The following is a 16,085-nucleotide window of genomic DNA, read 5'->3' on the forward strand; positions in this document are numbered from 1 at the left end:
TCTTTTCCTTTCAGATAATGAAATAACTAGGCAGAAGAATCCAAGCTTTTGGCTTTTTAAAAATGTGCAGGTAGAAGTGTCTCGACCCGAAACGTAACCCGTTCCTTCTCTCCAGAGATGCTGCCCGTGCCCTGAGTTACTCCAGCATTTTGTGTCTACCTGCAGGTATTATTGGATCCTTTAAGAGAATGTTTAAATTCCAATTCATTCGCATGTAACTCAAGCTACAAAATTCCCCAAATTCAGAATTTGGATCTATCTAATCTATCCTAAACCTTGATGTTGACGATATGTAATTAGGTCTAAACTGTAGCATCACTCTGAGGAAGGGTCTCAACCCGAAACATCACCTGTTCCTTTTCTCCAGAGATGCTGTCTGACCCACTGAGTTGCTCCAGCTTTCTGTGTCTATCTTCGGTTTAAACTAGCATCTGTAGTTCCTTCCGACATATCTGAAAGTCTGGATACAATTGAGATGTGAATACTTCCTACAATTTCACAGAAGCAGCTACATTCCAACAACCATCAGGTTCCTAAATCAATCTGCTCAACTCTAATTTTACTGTGACAATGGGTATAGTGCTCAATGAACTTGTTTTTGTTTACCAACTATGTTCTTCACAGTAATGAGTCTGAGCCTGTGTGCTTGTGATGCTGCTGCAAGCAAGATTTTTCATTGTACGTGGACTTCTCACCATACTTGTGCATATGATAATGAGCTGGCTCAGTCGACCCGTCAAGCTCAAGGGCCTGTTTCTGTGCCGTACAATTCTGCATCTAAATCATGAAGCTTGACCATAAAGTGGATTTGTTCAGTGCAGATGAAGTCTTTGCATACACCCAGTCTGCAGATGATTATCTTTGTTTTAAATAAATGTGCAATTATGAAGTGATATAATGAAGATATGCAAAGTTAGACACTGATTTGATCAGATAGACATGGAGTAAGTATCTTATCTGGATTTAAATTAAAATGATCACCAAATGATTAAAGGCAGAGATTAAAATAATTTCTTTCCTACAGGGTTGTTGGGACAAAAAAAGTATGATCAGAAAAGTGGTTTAAGGGACTCTGTTTTGCTTCTAAAACCAAAGTACCTGTACTCATTATTTGAAAAAAATAAAGTCATAAAAGACTGTGAAACCATACACTTGTGGACTGCAATGGATAGGTGATATCTTATTCTGTAACGTAATTGAGTAATGGCTGGCAATGCTAAGTTGAAGAGCAGAAGGGCGGTAAGAGAACCTGGGTCTTGCCTTCCGCACCCTCAAGGTCGGCTGTGGGAGGTGCCCTAGGGGCACAAGGGCTGGCCAGGCGAGGAGAGGGACGATGGTTTGCTGGCTGATTCGGACCAAGGTGACGGCCGTAGGCCCTGCAGCAGCCCGGGACTCACCTCGAGAAGACCGAGCGACTGGACTATGAAAACAGCGGCAAAACCCGGCAACTCTTGTATACTGTCTTAGTGGACTATTTCTATGCACTTTGTACTAATTGGAGATTGTGCTTGGGTATGGTAAACCTTTACTGAACCTTTCCATGCAAAAAAGTGGAATTTGACAGTACATGTGTTAATACCGAACCAAATAACGAACATTGATTGAACCATTGAATCATTAAATACATTACTCAAATTATTTTTTCTTAAATTCTCATCCATTAACAAATTGGAAATATAATTTTCCTACCAATGGACTCTGCTAAAGTTGCAAGTGATTCGTAATTCGCAGTAGATTTTACTGAGATTGTGAATGCCAGAACATGCAAAAACGGATCATTAATCTAATATTTCTTCTTTCGAGTCAATCTTGTTACAAACGTTGACATCGATGTCATCATCCGTCCTAAAAGGGACGCAAGCTTCCGGCGACAATCAGTGGGAGCCACCTCGTAACAATAGATGATGGTGGTAGCAGAATTAGCTCAGGATACTTCCAGTTTCTAATACTGAAATAGTAACACTGCCAGTACTTAAGGGGCTGTCCCACTGCGGCGACCTAATCCGCGAGTTAAGAAGAGTGTCTTCGACCTTCATGCTCGAGCGCACTCGCCTGGAAAACCTGGTCCTGAAAACTCTAATAAGCCCAATCAAAATGCCCGGTCAGCGAACGAGATTGCCTACGGCTGCCTGTAACTAAATAGCGATCCCACTCCACTGCACCACGAGTTAAAAAGAACCATGCCGACCAAATTTTACTCACGAAAAATTTTTCATCATGCTGAAAAATTTTCCGCGATCTAGGTGAGGCCGCGAATATTCGGGAACTTCCCTCGAGCATGAAGGAGAGTTCCAGTGACCTCATAGGACCACGGTGCTGGCTCGAAGGGCCGCATGGCCTACTCCTGCACCTATTGCCTATTGAACTCCTAGGACCACGTGTCGACCATTCTGCGAGTTTGAGTCGAGGGCAAACTCTTCTAAACTCGCAGATTAGATCGCCGCAGTGGGACAGGCCCTTTATAGCAGTTTTATTGTGGCAACTTTAATGTTGGTAAATTCTAAAATAATTTATGAAAACCATGTTAAAATACATTTAAGCATCAGAATACATGTAAAAAGTGTGTTGTCGAGACTACAGAAAATTGTTCATACACAATGACAATAGCAAAAATAGTTTGACCAAAAATTGGTCATTTTTGTCTTGTTAAATCAAACAAAATTGAAGGCAATAGAGTGTCACATTCTCAGATAGCTCCATTAGTCTTGTGGGGTGGGGGAGGGGGCAACATGATGTATTTCGGTTTTGACTCAAAATACATGCTTTTCTTTTTAAATCATTGTGTTAACCTTTCAAAGCAATACTGTGGACGCTGAGAGCTGTGAATTGGGAAGGTTGGTTGTGATGCACCATTACCACTGTTTGTACAGTGCCTGATGTTTAGAGAATCTGACAGTAGACACGTCTGAGACTGTAAAGGATGTAGAAAATATTCTAGATTCACTCAACCTCCAGCACTAATATAGATTCTAATGTAACCTTCCTTATTGCATGATCAAAGCAGCAATGATCCGTGTCTCCTTGTGCTGAATCAGTACACAAGCTTCAAGTCTCTCAAGAAAAAGGTCTTATTATTTGAAAATCCAAGTGTCAGATGATTCTTACTCTACTGTGATTTTTCTAAGATTATCTCCGACAGTTGCGGTAACCATAGTGCGTGATATTTCATTGAATGTCGCACTATTTAATTGAATCTAGAAAAACAAAATGCTGGAGTAACTCAGCTGGTCAGGCAGCATCTCTGGAGGACAGGGATAGCTCTGAGTGTGAAGAAGAATCCCGACCGGAAACGTCCCCAATTCATGTCCTCCTGAGCTGCTGCCTGACCTGCTGAGTTACTCCAGCACTTTTGTGGGTTGTTTTTTGTAAACCTGCATCTGCAGTTCTTTGTGTAGGAAGGAACTGCAGATGCTGGTTTGCATTGAAGATAGACACAAAATGCTAGACTAACTCAGTGGGACTGGCAGCATCTCAGGATAGCAGGAATGGGTCACGTTTCGGGTCAAGACCCTTCTTTTAAAGGCTCAGTCTGAAGAAGGGTCGCGACCCGAAACATCAACCATTCCTTCTATCCAGAGATGCTTTCTGTGCGACTGAGTTACTCCGGCATTTGTGTCTGTCTGCAGTTCAATGTTTCTTCTTAATTGAGTCTGAATTATCTTCCCATAATGTGATAGCATATTACTTAAAGAGTTATTAAATACCCCAAAGGGAGACGTGTATGAAATCTGGTTACATATGTACCCTGAACATTGCATTAAAGTTAATTTAGATTTGAAACCCTAAACCTACCTTTGTCATGACACAGACTTGGATTGAGTGGGTTTAGAACACGGATTCCCAACCTTTTACGTCCCGTTCACCCCTGGCAACTTCAACATAGCAGTGTTATTTCACTTATTTATGAGCAACTAATGATGAACATATACCAGAACCAAACACAGTCAGTCACTGAGAAAAAATATGTACAAATCCAGAATCAACAAATTTACCCCCTGGGTAGGCGAAATTTACCCGATGTTGGGAACCCTTGGTTTAGAACATCACTTGAACTGTTAAATTGATCACAAATTAGAGTTTCATAGACTTCTAATTATTAATGCTCAGCAAATGTCAAAAAATATGAAGAGGGCCATAATTTTCCTGGTCTTCTCATAGGTAACTATTGTATTCTTGACTTTTCTTATGTGAGAAACAAGGCTTGTTGCAGGCTGGATAGGTTAAGCTTCAAGGGAGTTCAACTTTAAAACATCCACATTAATCCCATTTGTCCATATTCTTCTATGACTTGCCTATTCAAGTATCAGTCTAAATGACTCTTCAATGCAGTGATTGTAACTGACTCCACCACTTCCTCCGGCAACAAGTTGTAACTATCAGTCCCTCCCTGTGTAAAAAAAAAACCCCATACCCCTCAGATCCCCTATAAAACTCTCTCCTCGCACCTCAATCACGTATTGTCTTTCTGCTGACTGGATAGCAGGAAACAAAAGATTTTCATTGTACCTTGGTACATGTGACAATAAACTAAACTGAACTGATGTAGACCTATTCCCTGTTGTGTTTGATACCCCTACCACGGTAAGAACATTTCTCACTCTCTTTCCTATCTAGGCCTCCCACAATATGATATACCTTTTGGCAGGGTAGTTCTCAGCATCTTTTGCTCCACGGAAAGCAAGCCCGTCCTATCCAATCTCTCTAACACTAAAGTCCTCCAATCCAGGCAACATCCTCTGCACCCTTTGCAACACACCCTTGGGATTGATAGAGATGTTCTGATTCAGAAATTGTATTGAGACTTAACAAAAGTCTTTTCTATTTACCAACTTAATATAAGGTTTATATTCAATATCCACAATGTTCCAGTTTTACTAAACTACTGTCTCTTCAAATCTCCTTTCAGGATTTGGGATTAACTCTATGCACTTGAACTCTTGTGGATTCATCTGAATAGTGACCACCTTGAACGCTGTTTGGTTGTTATAGTGAAACACATTCTTCAAGGGGCACCATTGACATCTCTGATGGACAAGCACAAAGTGAAGAGGCAACGATTGGATCGAATTTGCGAAGGTATGCGGACTGTACAGTTTCATGGTGTTTGGCAAAAAATAGGTTGTAATTCAGGAATATCTTGCTCATTAGGCCCAATAATGTGCGTTTTCAAGAGAGAGTTAGATTCAGATCTTAGGGCTTAAGGAATCAAGGGAAAAAGCAGGAAGGAGGTACTGATTTTGGATGATCAGCCATAATCATGTTGAATGGCGGTGCTAGCTCGATGGGCCGAATGGCATATTCCTGCACCTATTTTCTATGTTCCAATCACAGTCACAATATTACTTTATTAGCCAAATATGTTTTGCAACATGCGAGGATTTTTATTTGCCAAGTCAGTCATACAAATAAAAACAACGGAACACACAAAATACATTTTAACATGTATTTAATAATCACAGTGACTCCTCCACATTCCTCACTGTGATGGAAGGTGAAAGAAAAGTTCAAATCTCCTCCCTTTATTGTTCTCCCGCGGTCGGGGGCTTCGAGCCCTCCGTTGACGGGATGACTTTCTGTAGCCGGGCCCTCCGCCAGGCCCTCCGCATCAGGACGATCAGCTCCTGCATCGGGGGGATCTCAGCTTCCACGCACCGGCGATCGAAGCCCACGTCGGGACTGGTCGAACCTCTGCGTCGTTGGAGCTCCCGACATCCACGGTCTCTCCCGAGACTGCGAGCTCGTGATGGTAAATTCCACGGGTCGCGGTTGGAGCGATCAAAGGCAAAGGATCGGCTCCGATGGTAAGTCCGCATCCCGCGGAGGAGCTCAAGGTCAGTCGGAGGAGGTCTCCAGCTCCAGCGATGGTAAGTTATAAGTTAAGTTTCTATAAGTTAAGATGCAACTCGAAGAGCAAATTTTCGTTTGGACTTTGCTGCATTTACTTCAGCTGTAATGGCAAATTTAGCATAGATCTCTGGAGGGTGCACTTGCTATTGAGGCATAAGCTTGTGTTGCAGTGAAAAGGGATAATGAGTAAATAATTTAAGGGGGCTTTAGAGAAGAGTGATCATAGTATAGAATTTTCAATAAAGATTGAATGTGATAATGAGGTATTAAATTTAGCCAAAACAAACAATGAGGGCATGTAGTGTGAATGAACTATGGTAGATTGGAAAACTGTGTTGAAGCATCATGGAAGTAATGACTGACATTTAAAGAATTAGTATATGGAATACAGCAAATGGATTGTTCTTTAAAGCTGAAATATCCAACCAGTCTCGGCCAATGAGGAAAAATATTTTGTCAAAGGAAAAGGTTTATGATAGCCTAGCAAGTGGAGTAAGCCTGGCGATTGGGTAGATTTCAGAATTCAGCAAAGGACAATCAATAAATTGATAAGAAAAACTACAATAAGAGAGTAATCTGATGATGAATGCCACAACAGAATGTCAAAGCTTACATAGAAACGTGAAAGAAAAGATTTGCAAAAGTTGTTGCTGATCCACTACAGAGAAAGGAAATTGTAGGGAAGTTAAACAAATATTTTATGCCTGTCTTCATGTACATTAAAAACCCAGAACATATTGGAGGTCTAGGGTGAATGAGCTGCTGAAGGGAAATTATGTTAGAGGTAAAAAGATGTTGGACAAATGAATGGGACTGCATTCCATGGTTTAAAAGATGTAGACATGATGATGGCAGATACCTGGTTCTATTGTTTGGAAAGGGATAAATGTATCCCCTCAATTTAAAGAAAGTAGGAAATTGCTGGATTGATTAATGGGATGGGAATTGGTGTTGTAATGAGGACACATTAAGCCAGGGGTTCCGAACCTTTTCCGCCCCGTTTACCCCTGGCAACTTTGAGGACAATGAGGACACATTAAGCAGACCGAGTCTGAATTCTATAGAATTTAGAAGAATGAATGGTGATCCTGAGGAAACATTTATAGGACTTTACCAGATGGTTCAGAGATGATGTTTCCACTGGTTAAAGTCAAATTAACATAGACTCAGAAATAAGATCTTGGCCATTCAGGAATGAGATGAAAATAAATTCTTCCCCAGACCGTTGTGAATTGTTGGAATTTTCTACCTGAGGGGCTGTGGTGACAAACTGTCACAGGGTGAATTCCAAATGAGAATGACAGATTTAAAGAATATTGAGGGGAATGGCATTGGTGCTGTAAAGTGGCATTGAGGTGACTGATGGGTTATGACATTGAATGATAGAGAAGGCACAAGGGGCTGAAGGGTTTCTGCTATTTCTGTTTCCTATTTTATGATCTCATATTTTTTTTTAAATCTATACTGACAGGAATATTTAACCGTGCATGAAATCTTGATTGGTAGCCAGATTTCGATCAGGTAGAGAGGAAGGTACCAAGTTGAAGAAAACCAGGGATGATTCTGCCTTGGCTTCTACTTCACCTTTGACCAGCACGGCCATGACGGAAACCCAATTATTTGTACCCCTGTGGTGTGAAAATTGTCTGGCGTGCCTCTATGCACAGCAACACTTAACTCACTGGTTGCCTTTGACATGCTGCAAGGCTGCAGAAGGTACAATATAAATAAGTTATTTTATAGACAATAGGTGCAGGAGTAGGCCATTTGGCCCTTCGAGCCAGCACCGCCATTCAATGTGATCATGGCTGATCCTCCCCAATCAGTACCCCAATAGACAATAGACAATATTTTAGTGGTGCAAAATAAATAAAAGGAGGCAAGTGATTGGTCAACATAACACATCCACCTCAACCTCAACATGAAGATGATTGCTTACTAATAGGCACTCAAATAAACTCCACAATCATTGGATTTGAGTAATAACTGACTTTTCCTGGTCTGGACACCTCGATTACTACCCAACTGATGAAATTGTCATTTTAAGAATAAAATGTAATTTCCACATTCTAACCTTCCTATTATTTATTGGGAAGGGGTGATGATGGGTATGCTTCTGTGGAGGAATAAGGAAGAGTAAAACAAGATATGCTCGATGGAAATATAAACGGGTTGGAGTGGATAGTGGGTGTCTGATCTTACTTGATTCTTGGCCATGTTCACACGAAGAGAATGATATCCAACTCTTAGTTCTTTAATTTACGTTGTCCAGTCCGAGTGAGGAATACCCGCCCTCCCCACTCCCCTGCTTCCTTTTCTGCTGTCAGGCAGTTTTGTAGGGCACTTCTTTGAGGCTTGGAATCTGAATGCACTCTACTAGAACTGAACTGTGTCAATTTCAATATGTCCATTCATGTTTTATAGATTAAAAATACATTTTCATCAATGAAGAATATTTATTGGCCTCATAAAAACTATGCTCAGGACCTTCTGAAAGCTTATAAAATATGTAGATGCCATCTGCAGTAGGTCATCAGTTACACTCGCATTTGCCATTGGAGCTATGATGATGCATGAAGAAGACAGTCTTGTAATATGAACAGATCTATTTGCACAGCTGTCCTCCTTTAGATCATCTCTTCCAAGATTATTTTCTAACCTGAGATTATTTTATAGTTTATACATTATTTTAATAATTGTGGCCGATGAGAGCAGAGCCATTCTAGCCAGATCTGAACCTATTCCAAATGTCTGCATCAGACTTAATGTGACTTCATGTGAGATAAGTAGAAGTTAATTGGAGCAAACAGTGGCCCAAAGACACACACTGACTAATGCCTATGACCAGTCTGAAGAAGGGTCTCGACCCAAAACGTCACCCATTCCTTCTCTCCAGAGATGCTGCCTGTTCTGCTGAGTTGCTCCAGCATTTTGTGTCTATCTAATGTCTATGAATTCCACTTGTGGACAACCACTACTAATGCAATGATTGTACAATTAAATGCCCCCATCCTTAGTAAAGTGTTATCATCAGCTCTCTAATGCATTTCATTTAGTGATCATATTTTTATCTTCAATTAAATATTATTGTTAGCTTCACTATTCCCTCAGTTAATGATGGTGGGTCGGTCTCTCAGATGTCATTTAATTGTGTTGATTGTTTTGTGAACATTTTATGACTCTTCATGATAACATCCCTCCAGTTATTTCATTTCATTACTTTTTATTGGTTGAAAAATATAGGCAAGTTAAATACACTTGCATCAACTTCTTGACTAGAATCAAAAGCTGTGGCTCACTGGGATTGTCCACACCCAGATAGTCCCAGCTTCAGTCCCTATTCCTTTGGAGAATGTGTCTGTTGTAGCTGGCACGGCAGTAAGGATAGAATGATTGGTTACAGCCGCTCTAGGTGAAGTGCAGGACACGTCAGCCTGTGCTGCCTGTTCATCCTGTTATGCAGTGGCCCCTGCTGGCAGATATACTGTATGGACATTAAGTTGGGAAAGGATCAGTCCTAGCTCTCTTGGCAGTCCTGAGGTTCAACAAGAGGACTGACATGGGGTTAAGGACCAGCAGGAAACTACTGCTCACCAACCTGTACCCCAACATGAACCAATGTTTAGAGGAGAAAAGTGGGAGGCGTATGGGGAGGTTAGTGTTTGGATGGGGGAGGAATTGCAATTCCAAATCGAATTGATGATCATGTTGCTTTGATCTTGTTTAAATATAAATGCTCACATCTCATTTGCTGTTTGGCAAAAGTCCTTTGCAGTGATTGCTGTGGTTAAAGCTAGACTGGTGCGTGGCAGAACGTGAAGGAAAAGCAATGTTCCCACGTCTCAACTTTCATTTGTTCTTTGCCTTGCAACAAATGTCTTTTAAAGCAGCTTAAGCCTCCCCTTTGCCCGCGATTTATTAAAGTAAGTTTCATCATTTGAGGGTAATCACGCTTTGTTGTTTTACAAAAGTGGCTTTGAAGACAAGTTAAAAGAGGACAAATAAGCAGAACTGGGCTTCGAGAAATATGCCTTTCTGTCTGATGTTTTTCATCAGATCTGATAGCTACTGATTAGAAAATAACTGGAACAAGGGAACAAATGGTTGTAAAAATTCCACGGTTGCAGATTTGATTATGATTGAAGATTATTTCCAGCTGTGTGCTTTAATTTGACATTTCCTCTTAAAGGGGACCAGTTCAGTGAACCACACTTCAGAATGTTGAGCACCTTAGCCTGTCTATTTACACAGCTGGAAGCAAAACTGAAAGAGATTGAGCGTTAGTTTCTTGCACAGCAAAACCTAGTTACTTACAACGAAAATGTGTTGAAGCATTCATTACACTCACGTCGCCCAATTACTCCCTTGTCCCCTGCAAATCAGTATTGGATTTCCCGTTTTTTAGTCTTAAGGTGCCTCCTTTAATGAGAGAGATCACAGAATAACACCTCCACTGTAGTCTGGAACTGCTAACTTTCAGTCAGGTAACGTTTGGGAATACGGCTTTGGAATTTGCCTGATTGCAAAATGCTGTCACTTTGCATTGATGTAGCAACACTCGATGATGGAGCCTAGTTGAAAATGCAGCACTGGTATTGTACTTCAAATTTAAGATGTAGAAATTCAGTGCAATTTATGTTGACGCCCTGAATTTTACCTGGGAGTGGAAATCAAGCAGGCGACACGTGGATAAAAATAAAATGCTGCAAATATTTACCAGTTGAGGCAGCCTTTGCAGAAAAAGCAAAACATAAACCTTTATCAAGTGGTGAGGCTTTTTCGTTCTGTGCAGATTAAAATAGCCACCCTATGATGTTGACCTGGTTCTCACTGACTACATTGGTAAAACTGTCCTTTAAAACAGGAGTGTAGTACAATTTATTGATTTCACCTCTGGGTTAGAGATTATAGATTCGAGTCCACGCCTGGAACTTGATATTCTGGAAAAGTAATCATTATATTTTCTGAGGTATTACTCTTTTAGGTGAAATGTTGCACTTATCATTTATTTTGCTTTGTCCTTTAGTTTAGGTGTATGATCAAAATCCTGGCCAATTATCTATAACATGTTGCTGTGCCTGGAATCTAGCTGTGCTTGCCCACTGATCCAAACTAATCAGTGAGATTTCTGAAGTAAAATAAGGTGCTGTTCGATAGTACGTCCCTTTGATAAAACTATTTTGTTACACCTTATGATTATATTTGCCGCCTACGTGAAGCTCTGTTTTCGCAACTGTTTTCGATTATTGCTGAAAGTCGAGGTGAAAATTGTTTTAGTAAAACATATCAGTGATCAGAGTCCAGATCAGTTATTGGCTCCAGTTAAATTGCACCTCCCGATGCAGTAACTGAACTGAACTTGGATGCATTGACAGAAAGCAGGATTGCTGGGCAGAGGCCCAATCATTGATCTCTGTGAGGCTTCTACTAATTACTGAGTCTTTTGAGTTGCTGACTCTTTGAAAATCAGCTTCAAAAAGTTATTATTGCATTTGTTTGGGGGGGTTTCTCTGATTTCATTCTTCAAAGTTTTTTTTTTAATTGACATGTTTGTCATTGGTGTCATAACTGGGCAGGATAAAACTAGTCAGAGTTAGGAAGACGCTCGCTGTGATGGACGTGTAATCATGTAAATTGATGTTTCCCTTTATTAAGGTATTTAAAGCAATTGCCTCTTTTTAACTTTATATATCCGGGTTGGCACATTGGTGCAACGGTAGAGTTGCTGCCTTACACTGCCTTAAACTCTGGTTCGATCCTGACTACGGATGGGATGCTGTCCGTACAAAGTTTGTACATTCTCCCCGTGACCACGTCTATTTTCTTTGGGTGCTCCAGTTTCCGCCCACACTCCAAAGATGTACAGATTTGTAGGTTAATTGGCTTTGGCAAAATTGTTCCTAGGATGTAGGATAGTGCTAGTGTACGGGGTGATCGGTGGGCGGCACGGACTTGTTGGGCCGTAGGGCCTGTTTCTGCACTACACCTCTAAAGTCTAACTATTCTTCCTACTGTTAACAATTTGTAAATCTCCCAATAATTTCATCCCATCATTTCAGAATACACATTTTACACCTGATAAGGAAGTAACATGGATATATTTTTCAGTCCCTGAAAATATTCATTCGGTGATGAATGCTAATGTGGTTTAAACATTCTTTTGTATAGTATTTCATAAATGTAACTTCTTTGTGTTTGGTTATGTGTGAACGGACCTGGTTTGGATAGATGCTTTTAGCTTCTGTCACAACAGTGATGTACCAACCTCAGTGAAATCTAGGCATAAGATCAATATCTCACCTTCATGAAATTGGACCCAGATCCGATTACAAATTAAAAAAATAACAGCGGAAAGAAATTTGCCTGGTTATCAGTGTTGCATATTAGGTGTCTGACAATATCAGTTGCATACGTGGATACAGCCGAGGTTGGCAGGCTGACCTCGATAGTTCTGAGGCCAGCCACCCGCTCTCAGACACCTCCTCTTACATATCCTTTGACTATGACCCCACTGACAAACACCAGGCTATCATCTCCCAGACCATGGCCAATCTCATCACCTCTGGTGATCTCCCTGGCCATGTCCTTCAGAGATGCGACCTGACTGTGGAGTTACTCCAGCAATTTGTGTTCTACACAAGATTCCAGCATCTGCCGTCCCTTGTGTCCAATGTCAGTTGCAATCCCAAATTGGTTCACAGTGACTTTTTGAGCAATCCTTACAAGGAGTTATTTGGAAAGGGACCAAAAATATGATTGAAGGGGAAGGTCATTTAATTAATCTCAACCAACCTTCCTGTTAACGGTTTTGTTAACTTGCTTCTAATTACTTTGTATAAATGTGCAGGAAAAATAAAGTGTTAAGACATGATTGCTTTTTTTTAAAAGATCCATTGATTGAATATATATGCCTTTATATGAATAACAATTCCCATTTCAATGTTTCAGTATTTATGAGATGTGATAGCATCCCAACCCAAATTAAGTACTTGGGTGTCTGTCTGAATCAGCTAAATGTTGATGATTTGTAAAAGTTTTATGCAGAAACGTATGAGAATAAAACAAACCAAATTCATGCTATGCTCGTGCATGTGAAGGGTGGCTTATAACAAGAGTGCAAATCAACAATTAAAAAAAAATATTACTTCCCCCTCCCCTTACTCCTGTTTGCAATGAAAGACATGTATTGTCAAACTGCAGGACCCTTATGCTCTTGTTATTTTTTAAAGCGGGGGCTTGGTGGGGAAACCAGCAGCGGCTTACAGAGGAACACAGCAATCTGGCAGGCAAAGCAGGAACAAGGAGAGGTATGTACTCACATTGCAGATAGAGGAAGGTTAGAGACGTCTGAGAATTATGAGCAGACCATTGGATTATTGTACACACTATGTAAAGATTCAAAATAAAGTGTGACATTTATAGAAAGTTTGTACTTTTAAAAAGTATCTGAAATTTTGCACAAAATGTTTCCTCCAATTCGTAGTAAATGAAAAGAATCTGGACCTCAGATTGAGATTGTCTGTAAGCAAAATTGAACGATACTTTAAAAAATCCCTGTAGAAGAAATGTTAATGGTTATTACGACTCTGTCAATACTAGTGGTGTTCCACTGGTGAAATGGAGACGGTTCAGATCATCGGAGAGATGTTAACTAATAATGCTGATTCAGCAAATGTAGCAATGCATTTTTTGGTTAAAATCTGGAATTTTGTGGTAGCCACTAGAAGAAGTGAACATCATAGTCTGCAGATCCTATGTACATTGTTGTCAGATTTATTTTACAGGAAGGTCAGGTAGAAAGGTCTGTAGCATTTATGATCAAAAACATCTAATAATCTGAGTGAGAGACCAGTGTTTGTGAGGATGAAAGGTTGTGATATACAGGTAGATGTATTACCGATGTGTTTAGTATGCATAAATTGTTAAATATTCATGCCGGCCTTTGACGAGATGTATTATTTCTATATTTAAAAATGAAATATTTTGTATTTATTTATAATCACAGTCTGTCGAAGTCCCGTGTTAAAGAAGGTGCAAGTGAGGTGGATCATGCCATTCTCCCTGCATTTGAGTTTTCAAAAATGTTTTCAAAATTATTCTATGCCCAAACTTAAGATTTAATCGTAGCAACTCACTTGTAATGAGAATAGCAACACACCTAAATCTTAAGGTCATGGAACTTATTGTCAGCCAACTATTCCTTTCTGGTGGACTGTAGCAAACATTGAAAAGTTCAACCAGTACTTGCATTTGTACTTTATTTTAACAAATGGAATAAATGCATCTGTGATTGTTGCATTTATTGCGTTGATATGCAGACGAGACACTACAAATCAGCCCTGTTGTAGAGGAAATTTATTACTCAAACTATTGAACAGTAAATAGCATTTTTATTTTACTATAGCATGTCACTGTATACACATAACTGTATGTTACTCTGCATGTAACATTAATATTTTTAGACTTTCTCAATGTTTTGAGGTATATATCTAATTGCCCAATGATGTTTTATAATGACATTTATTGGTTGTATAAATGCATTAAGGGTAAATTAACCAAATATAGCAAGAAACATCTATGAACAGAAAATGTTCGAGTTGGTCAGCACCTATTAACGTAACCATTTTGTGTATGAAATTGGCCTAGAAATTCATCTACATCATATTCATGGATATTACAGCATTGCGATATAGATCTGCTTTAAAAGGCTTTTAAAAGGTCATGGAATTCAGTGGTATTTGACAAGAAATGTTATCAGGTTCCCTTGTGCAATGCCATTCAGTTGCAGAAATGGTAGGCATCACTGGCCCAATTTCTTGCTGCTACCAGCACTTTGACAAAGCTGGGAGCTCATCAGTCAGTCCTGAAAAGCACTGAATGACACCAACACTCATCAAGCTGTACAATGCTGTTTACTTGGTGGGTGCACCAGTGATCCCTGAGGATTAGGAATGTGCTCCTAGGGTTACGAATACAGAATTATAGAGGCTGGAGATTCACATCATCAGGGGAGAAGAATTACTGGTGTCATATATATGAAGCAAGCGGCTAGTTGAGGATTGCAACAGGGTGAGACATTTCTCAGCTGAAAAGATGTTCTTTCTAAAATGAGACTGTGGCCTGGCATTACAGGAGACGCTTGAGGGAGAGCCTCTCGAAGAATTGTCCAGACTTGTTCTTGTAACTTGTTCTTCATGGGAGTTTGTGATGCAGTCTTATATGCAGTCATCCATGAAGAAGAGTGTTAGTCTAGTCAAATGGGGTTTGTAGGTGTGCTTTGGTTACATCAGAATATTTGATGATGCAAGGGTTCAATGTGAGCAGTGTGCATTCTACGCATGTTTAAATATGAAGACACAAGGAACTACAGATGCTAGAATCTGGAGTAATTGAGCAGGTCAGGCAGTCTGTGGGGGGGGGGAATGGATATTCATTACCTCCACAGTTGCTGTCTGACCTGCTGAGTTACATCAGCGCATTGTTATGCTTAAATATGATCCCAATTTAGTTGATTGAATCTTTGAAGAACATTTCTTTGCTTCATCATTATTTAAAACTGAGGTTTCTTCATTGAGTAATTTGATCAATGTGGTTGAAAATTTTGTTGCTGATGAATTTTGGGCATTGATATCATGAAAACAGTGATAGTGAAGATGAATCTCTGACACCAAAATACCCGCACAATTAGTGGTTGGCATTAAAAGGTCATGAAATGGACACTGTGTTAATATGATATTCAGCTTCACAAGCGCTGTGTATTTGGTGTTGTGTTGGTTATTTTCAATTAAATGATTTGCTGAGTAGTTCCAACATTTATTAATTGCACTTGTTTCAGCTTATCCTGCTTCTACTTTTCCAGAAACAAATGTTTGAAATAGATGTCGTTTATATCAGCTACATTTCCTACGCATTTTCCGCATATTTTTAGATATTTTTATTGTTGAATATGTAGGCAACATAAGCATTTTGTAATTCTAAAAATGGAACATCTTTCCAGCTAACAACTTATTGAAGTGCAATTGTGTAACCTTTGGAAACCAGTAATTAAAAAAAAACCTGATTTACAGCAAATCAGACTGTTGAAAACACCTTTAATTTGAAATTCAGAGTGAGTTTTTGATTTTGTGAAGCTTGAAATACTAAACTTTAATAATCTGAAACAAAGGTCAGGAAACATCTATTACATAAATACAGCAGTATTATTGAGCAACAGTATGATGTACTCCACTGCCTTCCAT

At 39.7% G+C, this 16,085-nt stretch overlaps 1 protein-coding gene across 2 annotated transcripts in view; it reads left to right on the forward strand.

Annotated features, from left to right (window-relative positions):
* The window catches only part of LOC129703972 (C-terminal-binding protein 2), a 265,226-nt gene that overhangs the window by 104,632 nt on the left and 144,509 nt on the right, over nt 1–16,085 (forward strand). The window contains exons 2-3 of one of the 2 annotated variants that reach the window (XM_055646726.1): nt 4,907–5,076; nt 13,077–13,154. In XM_055646726.1, coding sequence (XP_055502701.1) covers nt 5,028–5,076; nt 13,077–13,154 — 127 coding nt within the window. In that variant the 5' untranslated portion in view covers nt 4,907–5,027. The remainder of the gene's footprint in view (nt 1–4,906; nt 5,077–13,076; nt 13,155–16,085) is intronic. The other variant, XM_055646728.1, reaches the window with a different exon arrangement.

The sequence above is a fragment of the Leucoraja erinacea genome, chromosome 15 (genome assembly GCF_028641065.1).
Source record: "Leucoraja erinacea ecotype New England chromosome 15, Leri_hhj_1, whole genome shotgun sequence".
Classification (NCBI taxonomy): domain Eukaryota; kingdom Metazoa; phylum Chordata; class Chondrichthyes; order Rajiformes; family Rajidae; genus Leucoraja; species Leucoraja erinaceus.